At 45.6% G+C, this 27,955-nt stretch overlaps 2 protein-coding genes across 2 annotated transcripts; both read left to right on the top strand.

Annotated features, from left to right (window-relative positions):
- The first annotated feature begins 11,303 nt into the window (after nt 1-11,303).
- On the top strand, nt 11,304-21,350 carry PRELID3B (PRELI domain containing 3B). The gene is made up of 6 exons (XM_059036126.2): nt 11,304-11,433; nt 15,367-15,535; nt 16,708-16,797; nt 17,246-17,316; nt 17,438-17,540; nt 19,280-21,350. Exons 1-6 carry the CDS (start codon nt 11,402-11,404, stop codon nt 19,397-19,399), a joined length of 585 nt encoding a protein of 194 aa, XP_058892109.1. The 5' UTR covers nt 11,304-11,401; the 3' UTR covers nt 19,400-21,350.
- A 606-nt stretch (nt 21,351-21,956) lies between these two features.
- ATP5F1E (ATP synthase F1 subunit epsilon) lies at nt 21,957-26,344 on the top strand. The gene is made up of 3 exons (XM_059036127.2): nt 21,957-22,090; nt 24,611-24,737; nt 26,158-26,344. The coding sequence occupies exons 1-2, from the start codon at nt 22,059-22,061 to the stop codon at nt 24,732-24,734; spliced, it is 156 nt and encodes a 51-aa protein (XP_058892110.1). The 5' UTR covers nt 21,957-22,058; the 3' UTR covers nt 24,735-24,737; nt 26,158-26,344.
- The last annotated feature ends 1,611 nt before the right edge of the window (nt 26,345-27,955 follow it).

Below are 27,955 nucleotides of genomic sequence, written 5' to 3' on the forward strand. Positions count from 1 at the left end.
ATCCGTGCTTCCACTGCAGGGGGCACGGGTTCTATCCCTGGTAGGGGAATTAAGATCCCACATGCTGCCGTGTGGCCGGAAAAAAAAAGAAAAAAGAAATCAAATGTTAAAATATCATATACACTAAGGTTAATTTTAAAGCTATCCATTCCTTTCCACCCATTTTTGCCCAGTATCACACTATTTTGACTACTATAACTAGATAGTATGTTGTACTACCTGGTACATCAAATTCTCCTGTTTGCGTTTTCAAAATTTTCTTGGCAATTCTCAACTCTTTATTCTTCCAAATGAACATTAGAATCACTCTGTCAGGTTCCAAATGCATCCTGTGGGGCTTTTGATTGGAATTTCATTAAACTAATTTGGGGAGAACTGACAACATCAAAACATTCAATCTTCCTGCCCAGAAGCATGGTAGCTCTTCCTTTATTCAAGTTTCCTGTTCTATCCTTCTGAAAAACTTTATGATTCTGTTTATATAGATCCTATACATCTCTTGTTAGGATTTCTTCCTAGGTATGTTGTATTTGGGGTTATTTTGAATGGAAATTTTTCATTATTGCTTATAAGTGATCATTGCTGGTATGAAAAAAAAAGCTATCGGTTTTTTGTATTTTTAAATGAATTTTAAATTAAATGTAAACAATTTTATATTAGCTTTTCAAATAAATCACAATTACCTGAAGTATAATTTTAGGAGATCTACAACCAATTCTATGTGCTGATTGATTCTGTTAAAAATGTAAACATCTGGGGCTTCCCTGGTGGCACAGCGGTTAAGAATCCGCCTGCCAACGCAGGGGACATGGGTTCAAGCCCTGGTCCGGGAAGATCCCACACGCCGTGGAGCAACTAAGCCCGTGCACCACAACTACTGAGCCTGTGCTCTAGGGCCCGTGTGCCACAACTACTGGCGCCCACGTGCCACAGCTACTGAAGCTCGCGTGCCTAGAGCCCGCCGTGCTCCGTAACAAGAGAAGCCACCGCAATGAGAAGCCTGCGCACCGCAACAAAGAGCAGCCCCCGCTCGCCGCAACTAGAGAAAGCCCGTGCGCAGCAACAAAGACCCAACACAGCCTAAATAGATAAATAAAATAAAAATTTTTAATGTAAATATCTGAACGTATTTGTGCTAAGCACCAGTTGGCTGAGGGAAATAACTAAAGCTATACGAGGATTTTGTCTTATTCAGAGTGATAGTCAATGGCATTTGAAGAAATGAGAAACCACTGAAATTACTCCTAACAGCGGGCTTTTTCTACATTATTATTTAGTGAACAAACAGGTCAGAAAAGGAGAAAGCCTGGGCATGCCAATATGGTCTTTCTCCAGTGCATTCCAAAGATTCTCAACACATGGGTTCTGGTGCCTCTGTTTCCCCATCTGCTAGGTTTCGGAAGTGTTTGGAAGGAAGGTCTATGTAAATTTAAGATTCCATCATGATGTATCAGCCTGAAAGTACTCATAAGCAGTTTCATCTTGTTTAATGTAACACACAGCCCGTAAAAGGGCATGTTTTCTGTTGGAGCTGATGCTTCCCTTCTCCTTCCGAGCCCTTAAGAAAATTTCTTACTTTCCTCTCTTCCCCGGTGGTTACAGTACATGCATTTGTCAAATATTTCTTTGATGCAAAATGGAAGTAGACGGAGCTGGGTGGATTTTGGTACATTTTGACATTCAACTAACGTGCAGCACACAAGTAAAGCGATATGCAGGGACTGGCTGATGATTCTCTAATCGATCATTTAGGCACTTCTAATAGGGCTGCGCACCGACTTACTAAGGACGGAACGTTTTTCTCCAACCTTAGGCCCAAGCAAACAGCTGTTCTCTTAAATGAAGGCAGTTTGGGCCACCGGCACACCCTTCCCCCCAGGCCTGCTCTGAGCTGCCAGCCCGAGTGCTGCCCCTGCTTCTCTCTGCTCTGGCCCCCAAGACCAGTCTCCCTAGACTGACCCGTAGCGTGGCTGGGGGCACTGCTCAGACTCAGGCACCTGTTGGTTCTCTCCCAGTTCCCTTGTGTTCTTTCTGGCTTTAGACCATCATGCTGTGCCGTGCAATTTCCAAATTCTGGTAATTATCCAGCTTCATAAATCTGTCAACACTGTCATTGACCCGCATCAATACACGAGGAATAGTGTCACCTCATGCTAGGGCTTGCTTTCCGTTCATTCTTTTATTCATTCAACAGTGGCTAGGGCCCGCGAGCCACAACTACTGAGCCCACGTGCCACAGCTACGGAAGCCCGCACGCCTAGAGCCCGTGCTCCGCAACAAGAGAAGCCACCGCAATGAGAAGCCCGCGCACTGCAACCAAGGGTAGCCCCTGCTCGCTGCAACTAGAGAAAGACCGTGCGCAGCAACAAAGACCCAATGCAGCCAAAAATAAATAAATAGATAAATAAATAAATGTGCCTGGCACTGTGCTAGGTCATGGGTAGGCACTGGAGACACGGCTGTGAACGAGACAGACCATCTCTCTGGAGTATTCCCTCTGTCTGCATGGGTCCCTCAGGACTGAGAAGATCAAAACCCTGGTTTCCTACAGGCCTCCAAGCCCCCTCCGAGCCTAAGTGCTGGGGTCTGGTTTGCCTCAGAGTCCAGAACGGTGTGAGTTTACTTTATCCTTCATGGGGACGTCTCTTGGCAAATTTCCCACATGATGCTCTAGCATCCAAATGTGAATAGACCCATTTTGTCAGTGGAGAAGCTCACATGAGGATAGAAAGGATACACTGTTTTGTTTGTTGGGGAGGAGACACAAGGCCACATGGTGGGAATGGAAGCTGACATCTCTGTGTTGTCTCTTCCTAAAGGTTTTCCAACCTGACGCCCAGGGTGAGCAAGCCTGAGCCCACGCGGTACCAACGAGGTTGGCCGTCCAATGTTCTGGTTTTCATCTTGGCTGCCAATAATCTAGTTTATGTTTTCTTTCATGAGCTGACTGAACCACCTAGTTTAGGCATCGTGGCAACATGAAAAGCAACCACCTCCCTGGGAGGAGCTACCTGCAGACCCACAGGTACCTGGGGTCAGTATTACTGACTCCAGTGCCTTGGAAAAGAACCACTGAATACTCCTCCTGGATCCATATTCCAGAACCTTCTACCCACATGCTGTGAAGCTCCTCAGTGTGGTCCACAGTATCATGCGGTCCTTCTGTGATGGGCGCTGAGTCTCAGTGATGAAATCACGTATTTTTTTTAATGGTCCAGGTCAGCCATTATGTTTCACGGCAAACCACTGACTTTCCTTCCATCCTTCCATTTTTGGTGCTTGTTTTTCATACAATTTCTTGAACGTACATGAAATGTCACCCTTCTGCAGGATGGACCTCTCAGGAAGACCACAAGAAAGCAAAGGGCTGACTCTACCCCAACTTCTGTGAATAGAATCCAGCAAATATTTATCGGACCTCCGCTTGTGTTCAGAACATTTTAACACACCCGCCTTCTTACAGAGTGAATAGGGGTAACCAGGCGGGTCAGACTGCAATTTCACACATCCCAGCTCTGCTGTGGCTGACCTCGCCACCTCCAACCTGGGGAACGAGGCAAATACATCACACGAGTTTTGTGTTGTGTTATCTGTCACCCCGTCCCCGTGCCACAGTCTAGTGATGAGAAAACAGTGCTGGCCAGTGGAAGGCACGTGCGACAGAAGAGGCACCGCCATTTCTTTGCCACCTTTTTCTGGCTGTAAAGCAGGAATAAAGTCCCTACTTCCTTTCTTTACAAGATGTCACACTGGCCAACGAGAGGATGCAGGGGATGGGCCCCGAGCCGCCTTGGAGAAAGACAAGACATTTACTCATCCCAGGTTTCCGCCCCGACACTTGTTACTGAACGGGTTGGAACCCCGGGGGTGGAAAGAGGTGCTGATTTGATCCCTTGAAACTGTAGTCAGCTGGACTGCTTTCAGGAAGTGGATCGTGGCTGTAATTGTTCTCTCCCTTGGTGTTCATGCTGTTGGCCACTGAAATGTTAGCTCCAAAAGGTCATCCAGATAAAGTCAAGTAAGAATAGGCCACACAAAAAGGAGTCTGAATCCATCCCAGGCCAGTAGGCGGCTGCATTTGTACTTCCCTGTTTCCAAGGTCCCCTGTGGATGAGGGAACTTGGAAGGGGAGTCCCAAACAAGGCCTAGTCTGCTTCTGGCTTGGTCCATTTGTCTCCAGCAAAATGGAGGAGACTGACAAGCTCCACAGCTAGCCAGAAACCAGGCTCCAACGGTCCCCACCCCCCGCACCCTTTTTTAAAATTGAACTATATAGTTGATTCCTCTTTTGTAAACCTAGAGGGTGGGTCTCAGCGCAGACCGTCACCCCTCTCTCTCGATGGCACAGAGCTGAGCTATGTTGGCCGTGGTCACCAAACAGCAGGTCACAGCCTGGGTGACTTCAAATAAGAAATGTCCTTTATAGGAGAAAAAAAAAAAAGGAAACGCGGCTCCCACCTATGTGCAGGTGGATGCTGCTAAGAGCCTTCTCTGGTCTTCAGATGCTTGGTGCTTGGCTAGGGCACCTCCTTCCATCTTTTTGTCTCCTGATGTGGTCAGCGGAACCAAACAAAGTACCTTACATGACCGTGAAAGAAGGACTGCTAGAATTGTTCATCTCAGAGATGCATGGGTTGATGACATTTTTATTATCCCAGGAAGGGTTTCTGGCCAGGTTTTATACCTCTGTGTGTGAGAGTGTTTGCAAAGCAGTCTTTTCAGGGTAAAAGCTTTCCGCATAGAAAGAGAGTGAAGCTAATTTCCACACGGACCACCTGGTTATGATAAGATAGCTCATAAGACAAATTGGTTTAGCTCAAAGAAATTATCCTTAATTTCTCAGGATAAGGAATGACTGGAATAGTCAAAGTCCTTCCCAGGAGAAGGGATTCATTTCTTACGATAGGAACTTAGGGATAACTTGGTTAGATGCTTAGGTAAACCTAGAACGGGGTGGGGGCAGGGGTGGAAATCATATAGATAGGAAGCTCTGGACCGTTACCCAAAATCTGCCATCGCTAATGGGAACAAAATCGAATTTGCCTCAAGATACTTGTTGAATTAGAAGTAATGAAAGATTCCTGAGATAAGGAGGTGCCCTTTGTAGAGACAAGCAAGTGGGCTCCAGGGCCCGAGGTCCCTGCAGGCCTCTGAGTCCCTCCTGCTTTCTGGTCTCTTTCCAGGCCAGTGCAATCCCCAGGGAACAGAGGCCATGGGATGTTGAATTCCTGGGCTTGTGGTGCAGGTTGCTTCTTTCCCGCTCATCCTGAGGCCACGCAGACTCTGTCTCTCCATTTGTGAAGTCTGCTTGAGTCAAAGCAGAAAGGTGAGTGTGTGTGCAAGGTCCCTATCAGTAGGGCTTCCTAAAACTACCTCCACCCCCACTTCCCCTCCCTCCACCTCTGCCCTTGTTGTTTCTCACCCTGAGTGCCTATGCATCTTCCTCCTAAACAATCACCCTGAGTAGTCCCAGCTCTTGAGGTTTAAGAAAAGCCCTCGTTCTTAGTGGTCCGTTGATCCCAGTCAACCCACCGAATCCACTTACAACCAACAGCCAAATTTCATCGTAAACAATGAAAAGCCAAAGTGGTAGCTAGGACTTTACCCTGGAAAATGAAATATCAAATGACAGCAGTAAGTTTATAGACACACACAGGCACATATATACATATGCATAAATGTAGTGATACGTATATATTATAACATATATTTATATATATTATGAGACACATACACACACAGTTTAGGTTAAAATTGTAACTCTATGCAAATTCTTATACATAGGATGAATCGAGTACTGGGTTTTGCCATCATTTTCCCCACCAAACTGGAAAAAGCACTACACGATATGTTTGAATTTCACAGCCCAATCGCAGTGATGGAGGTCTTTCCAGAAATATTCAAGGACTTGATTAGTTTTCCCATGGGTCCCTCCTACTCCTTAGCTATTCAGAGCATTGTCTTATGACATGCTTTGACTTTGGGAACCATCTGTTGTCAACTTTCTCTTCTCAGTTGTTAGCTGCCCTGATTCCACAGGAAGTCATCCACTGGTGGCTTCACATGCGATGGAGGAGGTCTTGGGGGTCACCCGCTCTACCTGATAAAATCCTGCATCTTTTCCCAGCGTTGCCACTTCACTTTCCAACAGCTGGTGGTACATTTTCTGCCATGGACAAGCACTGAGACACTAACCAGAAGACACTTGGGCTCAACAAGATCTAGGCTAGTGTTTTCAGCAGGTGCTAAGGTTCCAAGTGTTTGGCTCAGGAATAAATATGTTCATGTTTTGATGATTCTTGCTTCCCAGTATGGCCACAGGCCCTCTCATCCCTCTAACACAGAGGTTGCTATTGTCTGAATGTTTGTACCTCTCCCCCCGCCCCAAATTCATATTGAAATCCTAACGTCCAACGCAATGACATTAGAGGGTGGGGCCTTGGGACTTCCCTGGTGGCCCAGTGGTTAAGAATCCATCTTGCAATGCAGGGGACACAGGTTCGATCCCTGGTTGGGGAAGTACGATCCCACATGCCTCCAGGCAACTGAGCCCATGACACAAGTAGTGAGAAGCCTGCGCGCTGCAACAAAGAGCCCACGTGCGGCAACTAAGACCCAACGCAGGCAATAAATAACTATTTTAATAAATAAATATTTTTTTAAAGAGGGTGGGGCCTTTGGGAGGTCCCCAAATGGATGAGATCGATGCTCTCACAAAAGAGGCCCGAGACAGCCCCCTTGCCCCTCCACCAAGTGAGGCTGCAACGAGAAGTCAGCAAGCCGACCCTGCTGGCATCCTGATCTTGGGCTTCCAGCTTCCAGGACTGAAAGAAATAAATTTCTGTTGTTTATAAGCCACCCAGCCTGTGGTATTTTGTTACATAAGCCTGAACTGACTAAGAGAGGAGTCACCACTTTGTACTTTACATTGCAGTTGTGGACACACACACACAATACAATCACAAGATCTATACAAAGTGCCACCGGCACAGAAGCAGAAACAAAGCGTTGGGCCGAGCTGGGGAGAGGCACACCTGTGGGGTACTGGGGGTCAGGGGAGTATTTGCAGCCTCAAGACATGAGCAAGACTCCTTAGGGCAAATGAGGGGAAAATGCCTTCTGGGCAGGGAACACCACGCGCAAAGTTCAAGGGTGTGGAACTTGTGGTCTGTTGAGGGACAGCTAGTAATCGCTGTAGCTGTGAAGGTCAGGTGAGTTGGCGACTGGAAGGACAAAAGATGGAGTCCAGGCAGGTAGACCTGTCTGATCCTAAGTCCAGATTCTAAGAGCCTGTCAGCCAGAGCCCAGCGTTTCTACGATGCTTTTAGAAATGTCAGTAGCCTTTCTACCGACGCTTAGGGCCGGCACTTTTTTGATGTGAGGGACTGTCTCTGTCCCGTGTCCTGTAGAGTGTTTAGCAGCACCCCAGCCTCTGCCCACTGGATGCCAGGTGCACCCCCCTCCCTAGCTGCGACAACCGTAAAGGTCTCCAGACATTGTCATGTGTCTCTCGGAGGAAGTCGCCCGTGATTGTGAACTGCTGGTGTAGTGTCAGCTCCATGAGTGTAGGGGGCGCCTAGAATGGGTGATCTGTGGCTATTTGCTGAATAAATAAATGAAGGGAGCAAAGGCAAAAAGTTTAGGAAGAATATGTTCTCTGAGTGCAGAGAAATACAGAGGTTTAACGACGAAGAAGTTCACAGGAAATTCAGAGACAAGGTCATGGCTGAGAGGTTCAGAGGAAGAGGTGGGTTTGGAGTTGGAAGAGTACAGATGAGGGTTAAAGAGCAGTTAAAAATAAAAAAAATAAAAAAATAAAAAATAAAATAAAATAAAATTTTTAAAAATTAAAAAAAAAAAGAGCAGTTAAGAAGCTTGGAAACTGACCCCAATGTGAGACCCACCGACTCCTGGAGTCTATGAGAGATGATGGGGAGGCCACGGGCTTACTGTTTTGCTTTAATAGTTATGTGTTGAGTGAAAATCAGGAGAAAAAAAAAAACTATTTTCTATTGATGTTAGTTACATAAAGTGTATTTGTTAAAAAGCTGATATAAGAAACTTAATAATGGAACAGATGGCAGGAAGACAGGGCCAATTGTGAAGGTGGCATGAGAATGACTGACTTTGGGAATGAAAGGCGCCAGCGCCCAGCTGACGTTGAGGCACGTGACTTCATCTGCTGCTCCTGCCAGGCCTGTCTCTGTGCCCCACGAACGTGGCCCTGCTGCCTCTTCGCTTCCCAGCCCCTGATCGAGGCCCTTCAGCCAAATCCTGCTCTGCAGCCCGGGAAGAGGCTCCACCACCATCTCCTGAGAAGGAGCTGCCTTCACAGCCATGGGCCTCTGCTCTGAACACCTAACCCCATCCTACCCCCTGCTTTAAAAGTCTTCTAGTTTTTTGTGGGTTTTTTTTTTTAATTGAAGTATAGTTGATTTACAATGTTGTGTTAGTTTCTGGCATAGAGCAGCGATTCAGCTATACATAGATTCTTTCTCAGATTCTTTTCCATTATAGTTTATTACAAGGTATGGAACATAGTTCCCTGTGCTGCACGGAAGGACCTTGCTGTTTATCTTCTAGTTCTTGTTCGCCTTGTGTTTTCGCTCCTCAGCCAGTTTTGAAGTTTCTCGCTGGTAGGAATCCCATCTGCGTTCTCCCCAACGCGCACCCCAGGCACAGGGAAGGGCGTGAGGCTCTGGGGATTGCGTGTCATCCTGGTAAGTAAGTGCCATAACAGCCAGTCACCGGGGCTTCCCCGGCGGCGCAGTGGTTAAGAATCCACCTGCCAATGCAGGGGACACGGGTTCGAGCCCTGGTCCGGGAAGATCCCACATGCCGTAGAGCAACTAATCCCGTGCGCCACAACTACCGAGCCTGCGCTCTAGAGCCCGTGAGCCACAACCACTGAGCCCGTGCGCCACAACTACTGAGCCTGCGCTCTAGAGCCCAAGAGCCACAACTACTGAGCCCGTGAACCACAACTACTGAGCCCACGCGCCTAGAGCCTGTGCTCTGCAACAAGAGCAGTCACGACAATGAGAAGCCTGCACACTGCAATGAAGACTAGCCCCCGCTCGCTGCAACTAGAGAAAGCCCGTGTGCAGGAACCAAGACCCAACACAGCCAAAAATAAGAAAAAATAAATAATTTTTTTTAAAAAAAGAGCCAGTCACCTACTTAATTTCAAGTTAATCTGAAATGACTGCTAATGACTTGCCCATTTCTGTGAGAGGCACAGTCAGTGACACAAGGCTTAGGTATCTAAAAACCATTCGTTTCCTCTGTGTGTTCCTGAATGAGTCTCCAGGAGATAATCTATGTAAAGTCCTGCTCTCCAAACCCAAGTACAAGGTCGGTGGTATGACTTCCACACAGAAGAGATAGTTGGGCCTAGATCTACAGCCTTCCATGCCCCCATCCCCACCACTCAAGCTGTAGTGAGCAAAATCGATAGACTGATATAGGATGGTGTGGGGGTGTAGTTGTCATTTTCACAACTTTAAAAAACAGAAATATTGAACTATGGGGCAAAATAACATTCTCTAAAATAAACAGAGTAGGAATCCTGGATGGTGAACAGCTTCACAGAGCTCCAGGAATACCAGAGACAGGCTGTTCTGTGCTGACGGTTCCTGAACCAGTGTTTTTAATACCCAGCGACATTAACTTCTCAACTGAAGTTAATGACATTAACTTCTCAGTAATTGAGGCTGAGGCTCTCTCAGCAGCCCATAAAGCATTACCTCCCTAAGAATCCCCTCTAAGTACTGTAGGTTTTGTTTTTAAAGTCCTAGGTACCACAAACTGCACTTACCAACTATCCAACCATATTATTTCCTTCCTGTCCAATGTAATTTTTCTGTTTCTTTATATAAAGGACCTCGGCTATTTTAAAAAATTATCCTCCCTCCTAAATTAACCTGGCTTTTATTTGTTTTTAACAATCAAATGAGCTAAGAACAAGAATGAGGCAGTGCTTCGAACTAGCTTCTAGGTAACTAGATGTAAAAATTTTCCTCCACAGCCATCATTTAAAATGGCAAATTGTTCTGTTAGGGGGTACAGGTTGTGGAGTGTGGAGGGTACCAGAGAGAGAGGGCTTGTCCCGAAAGCGAGGGGCCAGTTTGTCCACTGGACGAGGTTCATCTCGTGATGTGGATGAAACCGCATGCCATGCCATCCTGCGCCGTCACGTCCTTCTCATCCATTCATTTACGCAACAACCAGGGATTATGTAGGTGCAGGGGGATTGCTGGACAAGTCTGGCAAGACCCTCCCTGTTAGGCGCTTACGGTCTAGTGGCTGTATGATTCCAGTAATTCATTCATTCCACGAAGAATTATTATTTCATTTTTTAATAAATAACCATTGGGCCCTTACTGAGAGTCATTATTGAGCAAGGCAGGCAAGATCCTTGCCCTCAAGGGCTTACATTTGAGTGGAAATTAAACAAATGAACAAGATGATCTCAAAGCGTGAGAAGTGCTAAGAAAAATGCAATAGTATGTGTGTCGGAGGAACTAAGGTTTAGGGGAGCTGCTAAGGAAGGGTGATAAAGGAAGGGCGGGGGGCGCTGACAGCTGAGCTGAGAGCCATCCTGTAAACCCTGGGCCAGCTGGCTTTCCACCTGTTCCATTGAGCACTCGTGCTTCCTAACTACACCCTCCACTGGGCACTAAGCACACTGTCTGATGTTAGCTTCTCCGGTGTACTCTGTGTCTCTTCTCCCCGCCGAGGGGCAAAAACCTCTGGGAGGGCAGGCGGCACGAGCACAGGGCTGACTGCCTGCTTGGCTGGTTGCTTGCTTGGTTGATCGCTTAGCTGGTTGACTATGGTCCCTCCACAGCCTGGGTTGAGACAGCAGGTAGGAGGAAGTTTCTAATGGGGCACCATGAACATTTGCTCAAGGGAACCTCGAACACACAGGAGATGTCGACTGGGTAACGCCAAGCGAGCTCGGGCCCGGCGGGAGCGAGGAAGCGAGGAGGCGAGGCGAGCGAACGGCGCGCCCAGGAACCAGCTGGGCCCGGCCCAACTCTGCCCAGAGGTCGGCGTTCCCACCGACGCCCGCGAGGGGGCGGACCGCAGGTCGCGTGCCGCGCCTGCGCAGCACAGCGCCCGCGCCGGCGGCCTCGAGCACCGCCCTCGGAACTGCGCCGGCGCGGTGCACCTGGCGCTAAGGGGCGGGGCTCCGTTGCGCCGCGCTCAAGGCTGGGGCAAAACCGAGGCCGGGATAGGGCGTGGGGCAGCGCGTCGGGATGTCCCTCGCGTCGAGCCTGATGGCGCGTGCGCAGTGGGCGGCCGCCGGGGAGGCTGAGGGGCGGGGCGGGGGCAAGAGTGGCTTCTTTGCCTCGCTGTGCCCTAGCGCCGCCCGGACGCCGCGCGGGCCGCCGGCACCATGAAGATCTGGACTTCGGAGCACGTCTTTGAGTACGTTTGGGGCGGGGGCAGGTCGGCGGGGGGCATGGCGTAACTGCGGGGTGGGAGGGCAGGCCGGGCCCGGAGTCGCAGCGAGGCCGGGGCGGCCCTCAGGAAGCTTCCAGGCGTCGGGCCTGGTCGGGGGAGCTGGGCCCGAGCGCCTCGGAGCCCTGGGGTCGGGGACCAAGGTCACGACCCCGGGGACGCCCCAGGAATGGGTTCCCAGGGGAGACGACCCGTCCGGGAGGGGGCTGGGGAAGGGGCCCTGGCGGCCTGCCTCCCGGGGACGGCCCCTGGGGGAGCGGGGGCGTCGCCGAGCACGAGGTCTCTGAGGGCACTGGGGGTGGGAGAGTTGCCTCGTTGCCACATGGGGCCTTGCAGATCCCTGTGGGTCGTGGCTCCGAGGATCGTGGGCTGTCGAGAGGCTCGTCGCTCCAATATCTTCGGGTGGAGTTCCTTGCTTCATTCAGAATGTAGACTTAGGGCGAGCTCAGGCGACCACGCAGCGGACCTTTTCCGGCAGCCCGTTGACCTGAGGAGTTAGAATTTACGGCCTTGAAATTGGAGTCCAAGGTCCAGCTCTGGTTCCAACAAGCTGTGTGACCTTGGGGTTACGCATTTTCGCCTGAGACATGGAAGACGACGGATGGTGTCATCAGGGCCTGACAGCGCTGATGGTGTCAGCAGGGCCTGACAGCGCTGAGATGTCTTTGAGGCCGCGTTCATTAACATCTGTTGGTTAGGGAGAAATGTTTGGTAAAGAAAATAGGCCTTAACACCAGTTGGATGTTGGGAATTAAATTCCCTTCTGGTTCCATGATTCATTGTAGAAAAGAACCATGCATTTATTCGCCTGTATCGTTTTTGCCTGAACAAATTGTTGATCGTTTGTCTCATCACTCTTTATTGACTAATCTTTTTTCCTCTCACCCATTTGAAATGCCACCTTTCTCCTAAGACACTTGTGATTTATATTTTAATCCATTTCTGAGCCATCTGTTCTATCCCAGTGGTCTGGCTGTTGTTGCCACACTGTTTTAATTTCTTTAGCTTGGCAGTATGTTTTCGTTTATTTCCAGGGCAATGTTTAAAACAAGTTGTAGACTTTTCACACGCTCAGTGAATCAGGCACATGCAGGAGTCCACTGGATCCTGGAAGGTAGAGAATGTTAGAATCAGGGGGCAGATTTCTTTTCTCCCTAGTGTTTACAATCTTTCTGGGGGAAAGAGCCTAAGTTTGTAGTCTTTCCAGTGTTCTTTAACCAGGTCACATTCTTCACTACTCTGTTTCAGCCGTTGGGATCATGGATGATTTCTTCTTTGCAGTTCTTTTCTGGGTTTAAATGCTTAAGAAGTTCTTGGCACTGTGTCTTCTTAGAATTTTCTTCCTTAACACTCTTTTCCCTAGCTTGTTTCCTACCCCTCCTCCCCACTCATTTGGCCCTTTTCTTTAATCTTTTCCTCTCTTCTTACCCTTCAGTGTAAATGTTCAGTGAAATTCTGTTGTTGGCCGTCTTGCATTTCATCAGGGACTATTTAGTCTTTCTCTTTTTGTTGCACGTTTCTCTGAAATTTGATGAAAACTCTGGGACTCTCCTCGCAGAAAATAGACATATTCACATAAGTGCTCTGCGTGTCCTGGGAGAAGAAGCCCTGATCCTGATTCTCCCCAGATAATGTGGACTTTTTGATCAAGGTCCCAGCTGATACACACATTTCTGGCACCCAAATCTGTACCTTGGGCTCCAGTCTTTCTTGAACTTAAAATCCTTATTTTCAGGTCTTAGCAGGGTATCTCTACTCAACGTGTCCTACAGGTTCTTCAGACTCAGCATCCCTGAAAATGAAGTCATTTATCTCCCCTCTCACATGTTATGCTTTCCCTGTGTTTTCCATCTTAAGGATGTTACTAACAACATCTAAGTCATCACTCTGAGTCTTTCCCGTCTATGCTTTTCCAGTGCTTCCTTCTGAGCCCTAGCATGTAGTTGGCATCAGTTGAAGTCATTCACTGATTCCTTCAACAAATATGAAGGCCCACTAAGTGCCAGGCACTGTTCTTTGGATTGGTTCCACTTTTGTAAATAAATCAAGACACTGTTGCTACCTTGGTGGAGTTAACAGTGTTCCCCACCTAGTTTTATAGGTGAAAAAATTGGACAGCTCACCAAGCACAACCAGGTTCTACTGACTGACTGTCCTTTGGGGCCATCTTTGAATGTCTTGCAATCTGAAGTCTCTTCACATGATTTCATTAATTCAGTTAAAGTGAATTACTGGAAGATTGTTAATTGTAATATGCATCCTTTGTGATTTTTGAGCTAGTCGTGTTTTATAAACAGGCTTTGTCCAAGCTAAGTCAACGTCAGTGTTTTCAAGTTGGCTCAGAGAGGAGAGAAGGACTGACTTACAAATAATGCATAACCACCCTGAAGCCTTGCGATTATTAATTTTTTCAAGGAGGTTGAGGGAAGAGATAAGTGCATGGCAGCCACCTTCCCCATGGTGTATGACTGGATGGAGACAGGGAAGGGTTCATCCGATTCTCATTTTAGATAGTTTCCTTGGTAACAATCAGAGTGCTTGGCCTCTATCATTTCTATTTGTGGGGACTGTTTAGCTTTATGAAGTAGCTCCACATATATACCTGCACTGTTTACTGACTAAAACTTGAGATAAAAAACAGAATGGGGTTCGTTTCTGTATAATATTAGAGCAAAAGTGAAGGCATTAAGAGTAAAGTTACTGGTTGTCCAAGGTTTTGCAGAATGAGTGAGGCTGAGATTTTCCTTCTGTCCACAAAAAGTTGTCAGGCTTAGTTCTCTGAAAAGTTGAAATAGATTACTGCCTACTTGTTTTGCTTTTATTTTTTTTTAATTTTTTTAAACATTTTTATTGGAGTATAATTGCTTTACAATGGTGGTGTTTTACTTTTCGAAAAATAAAAAGTCATGGTGTGTGGTTTTCGGTAAGTGTAGTTTGAAACACTGTCTCCAGATCTTGTCTTTCCTTTCAGTGAAGATGTGTAAAATCAGTCACTTTTAAGGCTCATTGTAGTTAATAAGAAGCTCGTTTGAAATGGGTATCTTTGGTACAAGCATGTTGTTCAGATAAGTTGTGAAGAGAACAAATGTACATCACATTTTGAATCACCCAAGTACATGTGCTTTTTGAAGAATATAAAGATGCTGCAAGTTCCATGATAGTATTACCATCTCGATCCTAGATGACAAGCAAATACTTATTAAGAGAGAATATTAGAAAGTGGCACATTAGGAGCACCTTAAAAAAAAATTTTATTGTATTGAGTGACCTTTTCAAAACAAATCAGAATCACTCTTGAGGAAAGTAATGGATAAAAATTGACTGGAGGGGCCACTATTATTTATTACCTTATTAGAGAAAAATACATGTTTAATATTATGATATTTAAATCAGTAATGCTTTGGATCTTTTTGTAATCCCTATGAGAATTTGTAGTGCCTATAAGTTCTTTTGCTCTTGTTACTTCTTTATGGCTTCCCAGAAGTGGGGTCAGACGAAATAATAATTTTTTCTGTTTGTTTCTGTAGAACGTAATTGTAAGACACATTTTTATGAATCAGTAATTCTTAGAAACAAAATTTACATGTGAGAGTGGACACTGCTAAGTAGAAAAGATGACTCAAGAAACGGTACTGTAGTTAGTGCTCTATAGGTTATTTTAACCTTTTAGCCATCAGCTATGCCACATAACCTGTGTGCTGAAGAAATACTGAAATCTGCACATGTTCAAAATGTAGATTGAGCCTTCCAAAAGCATCTTTCAGTCAACGTTTCAGAAAATAGTCTTCCCTAGGTAAATTAAATAAAGTTTAATTGTAAAGACTAATTTGATGGGTTATAAAAATGGTTTAATTTATATGCGTATTTTTTAATGTTTGATTTTTTTATTCCTGTCGGCAGCCACCCATGGGAAACTGTTACAACAGCTGCAATGCAGAAATACCCAAACCCTATGAACCCAAGTGTGGTTGGAGTTGATGTATTGGACAGACACGTAGATCTCTCTGGAAAGTTGCACAGCCATAGACTTCTCAGCACGGAGTGGGGACTGCCTTCCATTGTGAAATCTGTAAGTGTGTCTTTATTCCTGAAGCAATGTGACTGCTGTAGAGAAGTTTTCTAAACCACATTATAATTTCAAATAGGTTGTGGGAGCCGATTCTGAATGTCATTTTTGCATCAGTTCAAATTGTATTATAATAAACTTGAGTTATGAGTGTATAATGAATTGGAAATATTATTACAGTCTTCATGAAGGCACCCGGTAAAACCTCCTGAAGGAAGCCAGCTAATGCTCTGTAATCTAAAAGTTTTATTCTTCTTTCCCTACTTTGCCAGCAACTTAAGATGTGGAAGCAGTGGTCTGGTGCTGGTTGTTAGCTGACAGTTGCTGTGGTCAGTGGCGGCTGCGCCTGTGAAGTGAGGAGCGTGGGCTCACTTGGTTGCTGTCGTGTTTGTTCCAAGATCTGGTGCTTCTGCCTGTACATTTAAAAGCAATTCTGTGCGCTTTCAAGGGAGCAGGCTTCAGTGAGCCAGTTTAACCAGCAAGAAAGTGGGATGCCAGTTTATCGTGATGGGAGAGAACCCTGGTATAAGTGGACCCAGTTGTCTGTAGAGATTCTTTTTCTAGAAAGTGGGCCCCCTCAGAAAAGTAAAGTACACATTTTCCAACAATTTGCTTCCGTTGCACACAGCACTGCACTGGATGGTGCAGACGCAGAAATGAGCAGGGCTGGCACTGGCAGGGCTGGCACTGGCTTGGGGTCAGAGCATAGGGAGTGACCCTGGATGTGCTGTGTTATCTTCGTCATGAGGTGGTTGGTTTTCTGTCTGGAGACCAGAGCCACTGCGTCCTCTCCCTTGGGCTGCGCCAGGAAAACACTGACAGACACTCCAAACCTCTCCTTTCTCCAGATGCCCTGTTTCCCGAATATTCAGGCTCGCTGCTCCGCCCTCAACCTTGGCAGTTTCCGAGTCCTGCCTTGTACTCCGTACGCTCTCAGCGGGCTGGTTGCTAATCCCCTCTGCTTGTGTCTTGGGCGTCTCATATCCTTCGTGGTGTATGAAGTCCTTTTACCCTTAAACGGGCCTCCTTTCTGACCTTTGTCACTTTCTTGTTTTTTATGAAAACAGATTTTTGGTTCAAAATATTAACACATTTTTACCTTCAAATAAAATATTGATAACACTTGTTAAGAAATCCTTCCTCCTCTGATTGCTAATTCTGAATGTTTTACTTAGCTTATTGGTGCAGCAAGAACCAAAACATATGTGCAAGAACATTCTGTAGTGGATCCCGTAGAGAAAACAATGGAACTTAAATCTACCAATGTAAGTCTGGACTCCCTTTTGTTTTCATTTTAAACTGTTTGGCTTAGTTTTTTTCTCTCTTTTGTAGTTGGTACACAAATGAATGTATGCTCTTCAGCCTGGTTTAGGAAATCAGTACTGAGATGCTGCATTGTCTCTGCCTGTTTGCAGCTTAGCCTCAGCGCTCTAATTAGCCTGCCCGTTATTTCTAGGAGACAGCACTCAATAAAGTGAATTTGGCATCATGTGCATGTTATTACTATTATGATGCTTTTGTCAAATTTATTTTTTTTTAATAAAAAGGAAGCAATGAATAATGAAAACTTCTATTTACACAGTAATATCAAAGTGGTTTATTTGCTGCTGTTTTGTACATTTAGCTAGCAAGGTTTTGGTTTGTGAATTAAGTTTGGAAATATTTTTAATCTTGGTTTCCAAAATGATTTGAGGTTTTTTTTTAATTCTATAGATTTCATTTACAAATATGGTTTCAGTAGATGAGAGACTTATATACAAACCACATCCTCAAGACCCAGAAAAGTAAGTGAAAAATATTTTAACAAACCTATTTTACGGTGTGTTTTAATTTTTTTAATCAAATATTTCTTTGGAAAATGAAAATTAGGTCATCCTGAAGCTGTGTAAATGTGTTTTGTTCCAGAACTGTTTTGACTCAAGAAGCCATAATTACCGTGAAAGGGGTCAGTCTCGGGAGTTACCTCGAAGGACTGATGGCAAGCACGATATCGTCAAATGCCAATAAAGTAAGTAAGGCTGCTCCCCGCTTGCTCTGTTTTGTTTTCTTTGGGGGGGGTGCAGCGCAGGCCTGCAGGATCTTAGTTCCCCACGCCCCCTGTGGTGGAAGCGTGGAGTCTTAACCACTGGACCACCGGGGAAGTCCCTCCCTGCTTGCTCTGATTCCTGGGTCTTATTTCTTGGAAGCACTGTCCTTGTGAGCTGACTCTGAGCCACTGCGGTGCGAGGCCATGTGGGCCGTTGCTGGCACAGGCCCTGGGGTCCAGCCCACCTGCGTTCACGTCCCAGCTGTAACTCTGACCAGCCTTTTACCTTGGGCAATTAATTAAGTGAACCTCTCTCTGCTTCAGTTTCCTGTCTGCACCCACCTTACAGGGTTGGGCTCCAAGAGTGAATGAGATATTATGGGAAGCCTGTAGCCCTGGGCCCAGCATGGGGGAGGGAGTGGGGAGAGCCGTGTAGCAGTTCATCACTGTTGAAAGCATAGATTCCCAGCCTTTTTTTCATTATCATCTCCCTTCACGCCCAGGTCCACTGTAGATATTTTTCCCCTAATTACCCCCACCCCATGAAATTGTTTACCACTACAGATTATAGATATAGATAAATGGATATATGTCTGTTTTATACATGAAAAAAGTGAGATTTTTCTCCACTGCCCCCCAACTAATTTTTGCCTGACTGAGAATGAATGATTTAAAATAAAGTAAGTTCAGAGAAAGAGATGCCTAATGTACTGTTTTATAATACATGTTTAATATAATCATTCTGCAGTCAAAAGATATTCATAGATGCCTTCTCTGTGTCAGGCAGAGTGCTAGGCTAGACGGGGCATACAGCGGGGAGCAAAACAAACGTGGTCCCTGCCCTCGTGGAACTAAGAGGAAGGCGACATTAATCATACAAAACGTCATTAGGAAAGGAAAAGTACAGAAAGGTATGACAGTGTTTAATGAGTATTCAGTAAGTGATGTTTCTGCTGAGTTCTTTTTTTTTTTTTTTTTTTTTTTGCGCGTTATGCGGGCCTCTCACTGTTGTGGCCTCTCCCGTTGCGGCACAGGCTCAGTGGCCATGGCTCACGGGCCCAGCCGCTCCACGGCACGTGGGATCTTCCCGGACCGGGGCACGAACCCGTGTCCCCTGCATCAGCAGGTGGACTCTCAACCACTGTGCCACCAGGGAAGCCCTCTGCTGAGTTCTGAATGAGGGGTGGGTAGGCTGTGAGGGCCCTGCTAGGAAGCATTCCAGGCAAAGGAGCTGTGTGTGCAAAGGCCCTGAGACCGGAAGCAGGAAATGGTCCTGTTCTGTCCCTCAAGGAACTGCATAGGGTCCAGGAGAGTAGTTGAAGTGGAAGTCAGGGACCAGAGTCTTCAGAGCCTCGTACAGGATTTTGGTTTAAAATATGGACATAAAAAGATAAAAAAGGAGTTTGACCTCACCCCAAAAGGGGAACCATTCTAATCATAAATAAGTAAAACATCACTGTCATTTAATTGTAGATTCTTTTGAGAACATCTTTTGCAAAAATAAAAATTAAAATCAGTATATATAGATCAAGCCAGTTTCTCAAGGCATTTGATATTTGGTAAATAACATTAGAGGGAAAAAAGCAAAGGTAAAAACAACCTGTCCTGGTGAGGTTTAGTTATGCTTGTACCGCTTCTTGTTACTTCCTGATGTGCCGTTTATTTGACAGGTGCCTTTGCTCTCACTTGGTAAGAATAAACATGTTGGATTTTTTTTTAAGGGCCGAGAAGCAATGGAATGGGTAATACATAAATTAAATGCTGAAATTGAGGAATTGACGGCTTCGGCAAGAGGGAGCATAAGGACACCAATGGCAGCAGCAGCATTTGTGGAGAAATGATAATGAAAGTTGATAACACCCAGTTCCCCAGGTCTCTACAAGCTGGCAGTATATTTATTTGTTATTTAAAAAATACAACTATATTTTCAGTAGAATTGTTTTTTTAATAAGCTGAAGAAGGACTGTGTGACTTGATCTAAACAAAGAGGTGCAGGGTTTCTAAATAAAAGGGATTGGCTGAAATTAGTGTTGTCTGAAATGACTGTCTGATTTTGAGCATTCCAGTATTTATGTAAAAATTTAACAATTTTTGAAAAGTACTTGAAAATTGGTATTGGCTGATTAAACCTCCCTAAGGTAGAATTTTAAAGCTTTTCACGCATTGGAACTCTACCTGTCTTTGGACCAACCCCAGAACCAAGCAGAGCCACCTCTTACATACCCACCACTGCCCTGCAATAAACTTGGAGAACTTGCACGAGGGAACTCACTTTTAAAGGAGAAACTATAGTTTTAAAAAGACATTAATTGTATAAAATAATTTGCTCTGCTATAAACCACCATTAAAAATCACAATTTTTTAATTTGGTACTCAACATTTTTGGAGTAAAAATTATCATGAAAGTAATAAATGACTCCAACAAAAAATGTATTTTATTGTGTTAAAGAGTACTGTATTGATTTGCCAAAGTTTTGTAACTTAGTAAAGGTGTTACCTTCCTTGGATCTGTACTTTATGACTTAGTATGCTGTGTCGTGGGCTGGTTACGTTAACTGAAAAAATAAAGTCATTAGAATTTTGCAGCACTCTAAACTTAAACGGAAGAACAGCTGTTCACATCTTTTAGCGTTTCACATTTGCCTAACTTATAAATTGCCATGTGTCAAAATCGTGGTTCTGTAATTGCTAAAGCATGATATGTCAGGTTATTTGAATATAATTACTTTTTGAAGTAATTGTGACCACAAAACATCTTTTTTACGTGAAGAGCTGTACATCATTTGCAGTTTACTCGAATGATGTCTTGGTCTGAAGCATAAATCCCAGGGACTTAATGTTTTTAATAATACCATGTCACTGCCGGGGATGGGGGCGGTGGAGAAGAAAAAAGAGTAATAGGGTGAAAAAAAAGCATTGACCTAAACTAACCAATATGTGAATTGCTTTGCAGCTTTTATTTATGGGAAATCCTTGCTTTGGATGCCAGTGGGCAGCTGCAATCTGAAAAACAATCCAGTAAATGTTGTTTTGTTTTGTATTTTGTAGCAGGCAATTAATTATCAACCACTAAATAAGAAAATCTTTGATACTGGGAATTGTTGCATACAGAATATTTTTGTTAAAAGGTGATGAGCTCTTGCCTTTATTTCACAGTACTTAAAGTGATAAACTTCTAGTCAGGTTTCCTATAAAAGAAACCAATTAATATATGTATCTAAACCACAAAAATAGTATACCAAACTATTTGAAAATTGTTTTTCTACTTAAAATATTGTTTAGCTTGCGACTTCTTAGGACATTTGTAAAAGCAAGTTAAAGCCAATAAAGTTTTTGATTATTTTTTGTAACCGGAGATGGTTTTTACAATTAAAATAACATTTCAACTAAACAAACCATTGCTAAATAATATTTAATAATAAGTTGTCTTGTATAATTTCTGAAAATTATACTTGTTCTGAAAAGTATAAGAATACTCTAATGATAAAAAGATTTCTAAACAAAATTTTATCTTGTTTGATTTTCTTTACTCTGATCTAATGACAAAATTCTATAGATTTCCATCTTCCAGTGTAGTTACTTTTCATTAAGTAGCTCGAAGGTAATGGCTTTTACCTGTTAAAATATAAATAACATAGCAGGCATTCGAGTGGACTAAACTGGGGTAAAGTGTTCATGGGTTAGAATTAGACTCTCGGACTATGGAGCATATTATCCTGTTTAATGTTAAAGATGGATCTTATATGAATTAAGAAAAACCTTCCTGTTAATAAAAACTTCCTTTTAACTATGTTTTTCTTGATTATAATTTATTTTTAATAACTAAGGAGCAAAATAAATGTTTTTCCTTGTAAGAATTCACCTAATTGCCGCGCACTCGAGCCGGCTCCGCGCCGCGAGGTTGAGTCTCTAAGTTGGACGCGCTGCTCCTCCTCCCCTCCTCCCTCCGAGGTCCACTCCATTCTTCCCGGCCAGGTTCTGGTGCCCCGGGACGGCCTAAAACCCTAGGAATTGTAGGGGGGCGGTTCGTTTTAACTGTTAATTCGGGGCGGACATGCTTGAGTGTTGTCAACATCAAGGTCGGGACGCGGCCGTCGGGTCCGGGGTCGGGGAGCTGCGCCCTGACACCGACCTCGACGCGGCCCCGAGTCGCGCGCTCCCTCCAGCTCCCCTCTTGGCCCCGCCGCCCCGCCGTAGCCGCGGCCACTACGGAAGCCCGCGGAGCCAATAGGAACGCGCGGCCGGCCGGCCCGCCCGGGGATTGGCACCTGAGGCCCGTGCCGCGCGCCCCCATTGGCTCGCGGCGCCCGGGGGATTCTGCTACGAGACGGCAGAGGCCATTCGGGAGGGCGGGGCGGGGCAAGAGGCGGTGGGATTGGCAGGTCCGGAGCTCCGCCTCTTCCGCTTCTCAGGCCTGACCTTCCGGTAGTCGTCCCGCACCCTCAGCCGACGTTGACGGGTTCTCGCGATTCGGCCCGACGCGCCCCCTCTCGCGACATCATGGTGGCGTACTGGCGACAAGCTGGACTCAGGTAGGGCCGGTCCTCGGGAGAGGCGAGCAGCTGGGGCGCGGGGAGGTCCGTGGCGAATCGGGGTCGGAGGTCACGCCAGGCGCGGCGGGGGTGGGGGTGGTCCCGGCGAGTGCGGCCCCAAGATGGCGGCTTGCGGACGGTGAGGCCGGGGTCACGGCCGTGGGATGCGGGCGCGCCGAGGCCGAGCACCTGCCTGCACCTGCCGGGGGCGCCGCCGAGCACCTGTGCGCCGCCGTGAACGCGCTCGACAAGTGCCGTGTCTTCCCGAGGACGGCGCTTCTCACCCGCGGGGCCTTTGTCCTTTGAATTACACTCGGTTGACGTTCTAGAAGTAACAGGGCCACATACAACTTGAGAACTCGAAGGAGCGGAGAGAGGTCTCTGGAGGTAACCACGGTCACCGTACTTGGCCGTTCCAGCATTAAGGTGGAGCCTTTTAAAATGGCATATCCAGGGCTTCCCTGGTGGCGCAGTGCTTGAGAGTCCGCCTGCCGACTCGGGACACGGGTTCATGCCCCGGTCCTGGAGGATCCCACATGCCGCGAAGCGGCTGGGTCCCTGAGCCATGGCCGCTGAGCCTGCGCGTCCGGAGCCTGTGCTCCACAGCGGGAGAGGCCACAGCAGTGAGAGGCCCGCGTCCCGCAAAAAAAAAAAAAAAAAGAAATAAAATGGCATATCCATTTTTAATTTAAATTGGCTCCTCTTGCTCTCAGGTTTCCTTATCGGTAAAACGGGTGAAAGCCCTTGGTAAGGTGTAAAAAGTTTTGCCACAAGGTGAGTGGTGGCTCTTGGGAAGCCAAACTATGGGACCCACTGGAGGACATGGCTTCTGGTGAAATGGAGACGGCATGGATCTAGGTGTCTTACCTGGTTTCTTTGCCCGTGCACCCAGTTGAGCTGCTCACCTGGCTCAGGTTAACACCCCTTGTTATTTGACTAGATTAAGTAGCACCTCCTAGTAGTGACCTTCTGTGGGTATGGGACTGTGGGCAACCCAAGTGTGTCTTGACTTTCAGGGTCAAGCAGAGTTTTGTACAGTTGGAAGGATGATGGGCCCAGTGAGCGGGACCGTGTATTAAGCACCTGCTATGAGACAGGTGGGGCAGTCCTGCTCTCCACACTTGGTCTTTCCTCCTCCCTGCCACCAGTGGGGCAAATACTGTTATCCTTCTGCTTTGTTCTATTGTTTTTACAGAATAAATTAGCCTAAAAGATTGAACAGCTTAAAATTCACCAATTAGTAGGAGTGGAAGCAGGAATTGGAACTCCTACCTCTGGCCCAAAAAAACCTGAAACATGAGAAAATAGTCAGCAGCTCCCTCCCCTCTGTCCTTCCTGTTTTCAAAAAGTGTAAAAAGTGAGCTGACATCTTTTGGAAAATAAGATGTTGATGGGAGTCCATCTACCAAACAGGAAGCAGGCTGTTAGATATTTTGCTAGAATTGATGATGTTCTCTAAGGACTTCTCAGTTTAATTTAGAAACCTTGGTTGGAAAGTATTTTCAATGGCAGACCTGACAAGCAGAATCCAATATTCTCAGGAAAACCTTTAAATAATCAGAAGTAGAGCTGTTTTAATTCAAAATAGTTTTTTTTCTCTTTTAATTATGTATACTTTACCTTGTAAGAATAATAAAATAAAAAATTTTAAATAGAGAAATGGAAAAAAACCACTCATACCCTCTGTTAACATTTAGAACTGTTTACTGTGCCGTGGGATTTTTTTCTCTAATACATGCATCTTTCATTTCAAATTAATATGTATTAAAGAGAAAACACTGCAAAGAAGTAAAACCAAAAATCACCTAACGCCAATTAAGACTTTGATACATTTCTTTCTGCTTTTCTTTTTGTTTGTATAGATTCCTTTTGCGTTAGTCATTTTTTTAAATTAGTTAATTAACTTGGTTTTTTTGGCTGTGTTGGGTCTTTGTTTCTGCGCACAGGCTTTTCATTGTGGTTGCTTCTCGTTGTGGAGCGCGGGCCTCAGTAGTTGTGGCTCGTGGGCTCTAGAGCTCAGGCTCAGTAGTTGCAGCACACGGGTTTAATTGCTCCGCGGCATGTGGGATCTTCCCGGGCCAGGGTTAGAACCCAAGTCCCCTGTATTGGCAGGCGGATTCTTAACCACTGTGCCACCAGGGAAGCCCTGCATTCGTTTTGTTTTGTTTTGTTTTGTTTTTTGCGGTACGCGGGCCTCTCACTGTTGTGGCCTCTCCCGTTGCGGAGCACAGGCTCCGGACGCGCAGGCTCAGCGGCCATGGCTTACGGGCCCAGCCGCTCCGCAGCATGTGGGATCTTCACAGACCGGGGCACGAACCTGTATCCCCTGCATCGGCAGGCGGACTCTCAACCACTGCACCACCAGGGAAGCCCCATTAGGCATTTTTAAGTTCAGTTCTACAATGATGTACAATCCAACCAAAATGAAAAGTATAGGAAGAAAAACAAAAGTACAGTCACACAGCATGACTGGCTGGATCATTGATAATTAGCTTTATATTGTCTCTCGTGTTCCTCCAGCTACATCCGATACTCCCAGATCTGTGCAAAAGCAGTGAGGGATGCACTGAAGACGGAATTCAAAGCAAACACCGAGAAGACTTCTGGCAGCAGCATAAAAATTGTGAAAGTGAAAAAGGAATAATCTGTAAGTTGCTGGTGGATTTAGAAAAAGAGTTGCATCTTACGTTTTTAGAGAGCTTTTAAAAATCAAAATAATTTTAGTTCTGCCTCTGTCGACATCTGGTCCATTAGTGGGATGATAATGTCAGGCATACAAGTTGTGGAAGCCCCATGGCATCATCAAAGAATGTCATTTCAAGGCCCTGACAAGCAGTAGTAACTGCCACGTTGATTTTCAGTTCATTGAGCAATGCTAGGTAGCAAGCCATCTTATTTTAATTAAACCTGTTTCATGTGTCTGCACAAGATCAAATAATTCGGAGGATAAACTCCTCACTTTTATAATTGTTATTGGAGTTATGTAACAGTTCAGGAGCATGAAAAATTACAGTTCTTTGAGTTTTTATTTCCCCCACATCTGCTAATGTTCTCACAAATCACTACTTCCCGAACATAGGGCTACAAGTACAGGCAAGGGTCCTGCTATTTTATCAAGCAATAAAATCGTCAAGACCCTGCAGTGAATACTGTTTTGCTACATTTATGTTTTCAGAGTTTGGTTCATTTTACTTCTGATGTTGGCAATGCAAAGTAAGACAGTTTCGTACAGTTGATAAGTTCAGACTTTTGTGTTCCAAACTACTAAAGTGATTTGATCTCTAAACTGCTTTCTTGACATTATTATTTCGAGGATCAAGCGAGGCAAATTACCAGAAAGATGTTTTTAAGATTTAATTTTCTTGTTTAGCTTTAAAAATCTTCAGGCCCGCAGTTGCAGGGAAACGTGATAAATAGTAATCCTTTGGCAGCTTGTGCTTATGAGTGATTTTACTTACTGGAACGGTCTCCCCTAAGCACTTTTCACGTTGAATTAGTAAATATTTTATTACAAGTCTGGAGGTGCGGTGTTGAGCCCTTCTTCCGGGCCTCTCTGTCTGATCTCAATTCTGAGGAATGAGACCTGGTTTTAGGTTGGGTTGTTTTGTTTTAACAACAAGCTGACTGAGAAAAATCACCCAGCCTGTGCCTGCAGCGTGGCAGAGCCAGACTCCGCATTGAACTCCCTCCACCTTGTAATGTCCTTTGGGCCAGGAAGTAGTGTCCAGCTCCAGTAAGCAGAAGTGACCGTCCTCTATCCATCGTGCTGGGGACGCTCAGCCCCACCGCCTCAGCATAGGGGATTTAGCGTCTTTTAAAGGCAGAGTGTTTCTTCATTGTGGGGAGAGTGTTTGGTTTTACTTAGCAGGGAAGTGCCTCTTCGGCTAAGGCAGTGCACATGAACCTGCACTTTTACAGCTGAGAGCCAGGGTTTATCACCAACCGACTGAACTGGATCTGCAGTCATATTATACTGCTCATTATAAGGAAGTTACTTTCCCTATTCGTGTTGGATTTGTAAGAGAACATGAAGGACTGGCAACTTGCTATTTCTCTTTTCCTCCTAGACCCTGACTACAGCTTGAAATGCTGCATGTTCATGGTGAAGATGTGTGGGCACGTGTTACGGCAGATTGAAAACGATCCCCCTTCGTGAAAAAAAAAAAACAAAACAAAAACAAACAAAAAAAAAACAAACAAAAACCTGTCTTGTTCATAGATTGACAATATGCCAATAAATTAAAGTACAGTTCACTCTTGCTGTTGGTTTTTGGTTTCTCTCGGACTTTTTCTGTTCGGGAACTACCACACAACTGCAGGATTGTGATCATATGAACCAGGGCCTTTTAAAGGAGAACAGTGAATTCCCTGGCGGTCCAGTGGTTAGGACTCGGAGCTTCCATCGCACGGGGCACGGGTTCGATCCCTTGTCGGCGAACTAATATCCTGCAAGACACACAGCTGGGAAAAAAAAAAAAAAAAAAAGTTAAAGGGAGAACAGATACATCTAGTGACCAGAGGGATCCAGGAGACATTTTGAAAACGTCTCAAAAGAGAAAGTTCTCTTTTCCGTGACATAATTGACAGACTTGGGCTCCGTCATTGAGGCTGTCTTGCCCCTGAGGTTTGAATCGCAGACGTCATGTCAGAGCAGTGGGTTGGGGTCGGGGGGGGCCGCGTTGTCTGCTGGCCTTGTCCGAATGCGCTGGCAGCCGTATCCACGTGGTGCCACTCAACAGGCTGTGTGCGAATAATGCCGGAAAGCGTAGATGAGAAGAGGAAATGCTCAATTGTAGTATTCGTTTTCTATCGGGTACTTCAGAGCTATAGAGAAGCACTATTGTTGAAATTCACTAAGCACGAGATACTTTTCACATTGTCTTATAAGTGAATCTTTATGTTCTGGGAGCACTTCTCATAGGAAAGGAGGCAAAGCTGCTCAGCAACTTGCTTACCAAGCTGATGGCCGAGCTGACGTGAACATCTAAGCTTCTGGACTGCAGGTCTAGGGCGTGATCATGACAGCAGGTCCATGGTGATTTCACGGCGATTCATTTACCTATTAAATATTTAGGGTTGAAGAATTGTTGGCAGTGCTGTGTTTTTCTCTTTCTTTGAAACTTGAAGGCACTGGGTGGAGTAAAACGCCAAAGTTTACAAAGTTGCGAAGTTAACTGCTTGAGTTTTACCCACTTCTGGAGATGGAGAGATACACTTGGACAGGAAATGTTGAAACACCGTTTAGCTTCTGCCCCAGGACAGGTTCTCAGCTTGGTAGTTAAGCTAACAATAATTTTTCACGGGCCATTCCGCCATGCCAAGGAAGAGAGCAAGAAAACGCCTTTGTTGTTGGCTTCTGGAGAGGACTTCCTGCCCTGGACACTTGACCTACAGGCTTTATCTCATTCTTGGCATGGGGCACACGAGGAGGAGCTGCAGGGCTGGACAGAAGCAGCCTACGATCCCCTTGTGCCCTGTTCCTCAGGCTGTTGTCCTGCTCTTTTGAAGTCAAGGCCCCTCAGTTGTCATGCTTCCGTTCCCCACAATTAAGGTACCAGGAGGCATCTTTCATTACAGGGACAGGAATAAACGGATCACAAGGCCGTGGGGCCTTTTTGGTACCAGGCAAATAAAGTAACTGATAGGCAAAGGGCTCAATTCTTTCCAGCCAATTCAATTAGAGGTAAGTCATTCGGGAGGCAAATGGGATAATTAGAGATGAGACTTAGGGACAGGGCTTGTGGTATGGAAAGGATTAAAAGTCAACTGAGTAAAGGACAGATTCACTGCTCAATAAAGATTCTTTGAGGCTCCTTCTCTGTGATTAAAAAATCCACAACCAATACTGTGATGCCCTGCTTCATG

Source organism: Kogia breviceps, chromosome 14, assembly GCF_026419965.1.
Source record: "Kogia breviceps isolate mKogBre1 chromosome 14, mKogBre1 haplotype 1, whole genome shotgun sequence".
NCBI classification, from domain to species: domain Eukaryota; kingdom Metazoa; phylum Chordata; class Mammalia; order Artiodactyla; family Physeteridae; genus Kogia; species Kogia breviceps.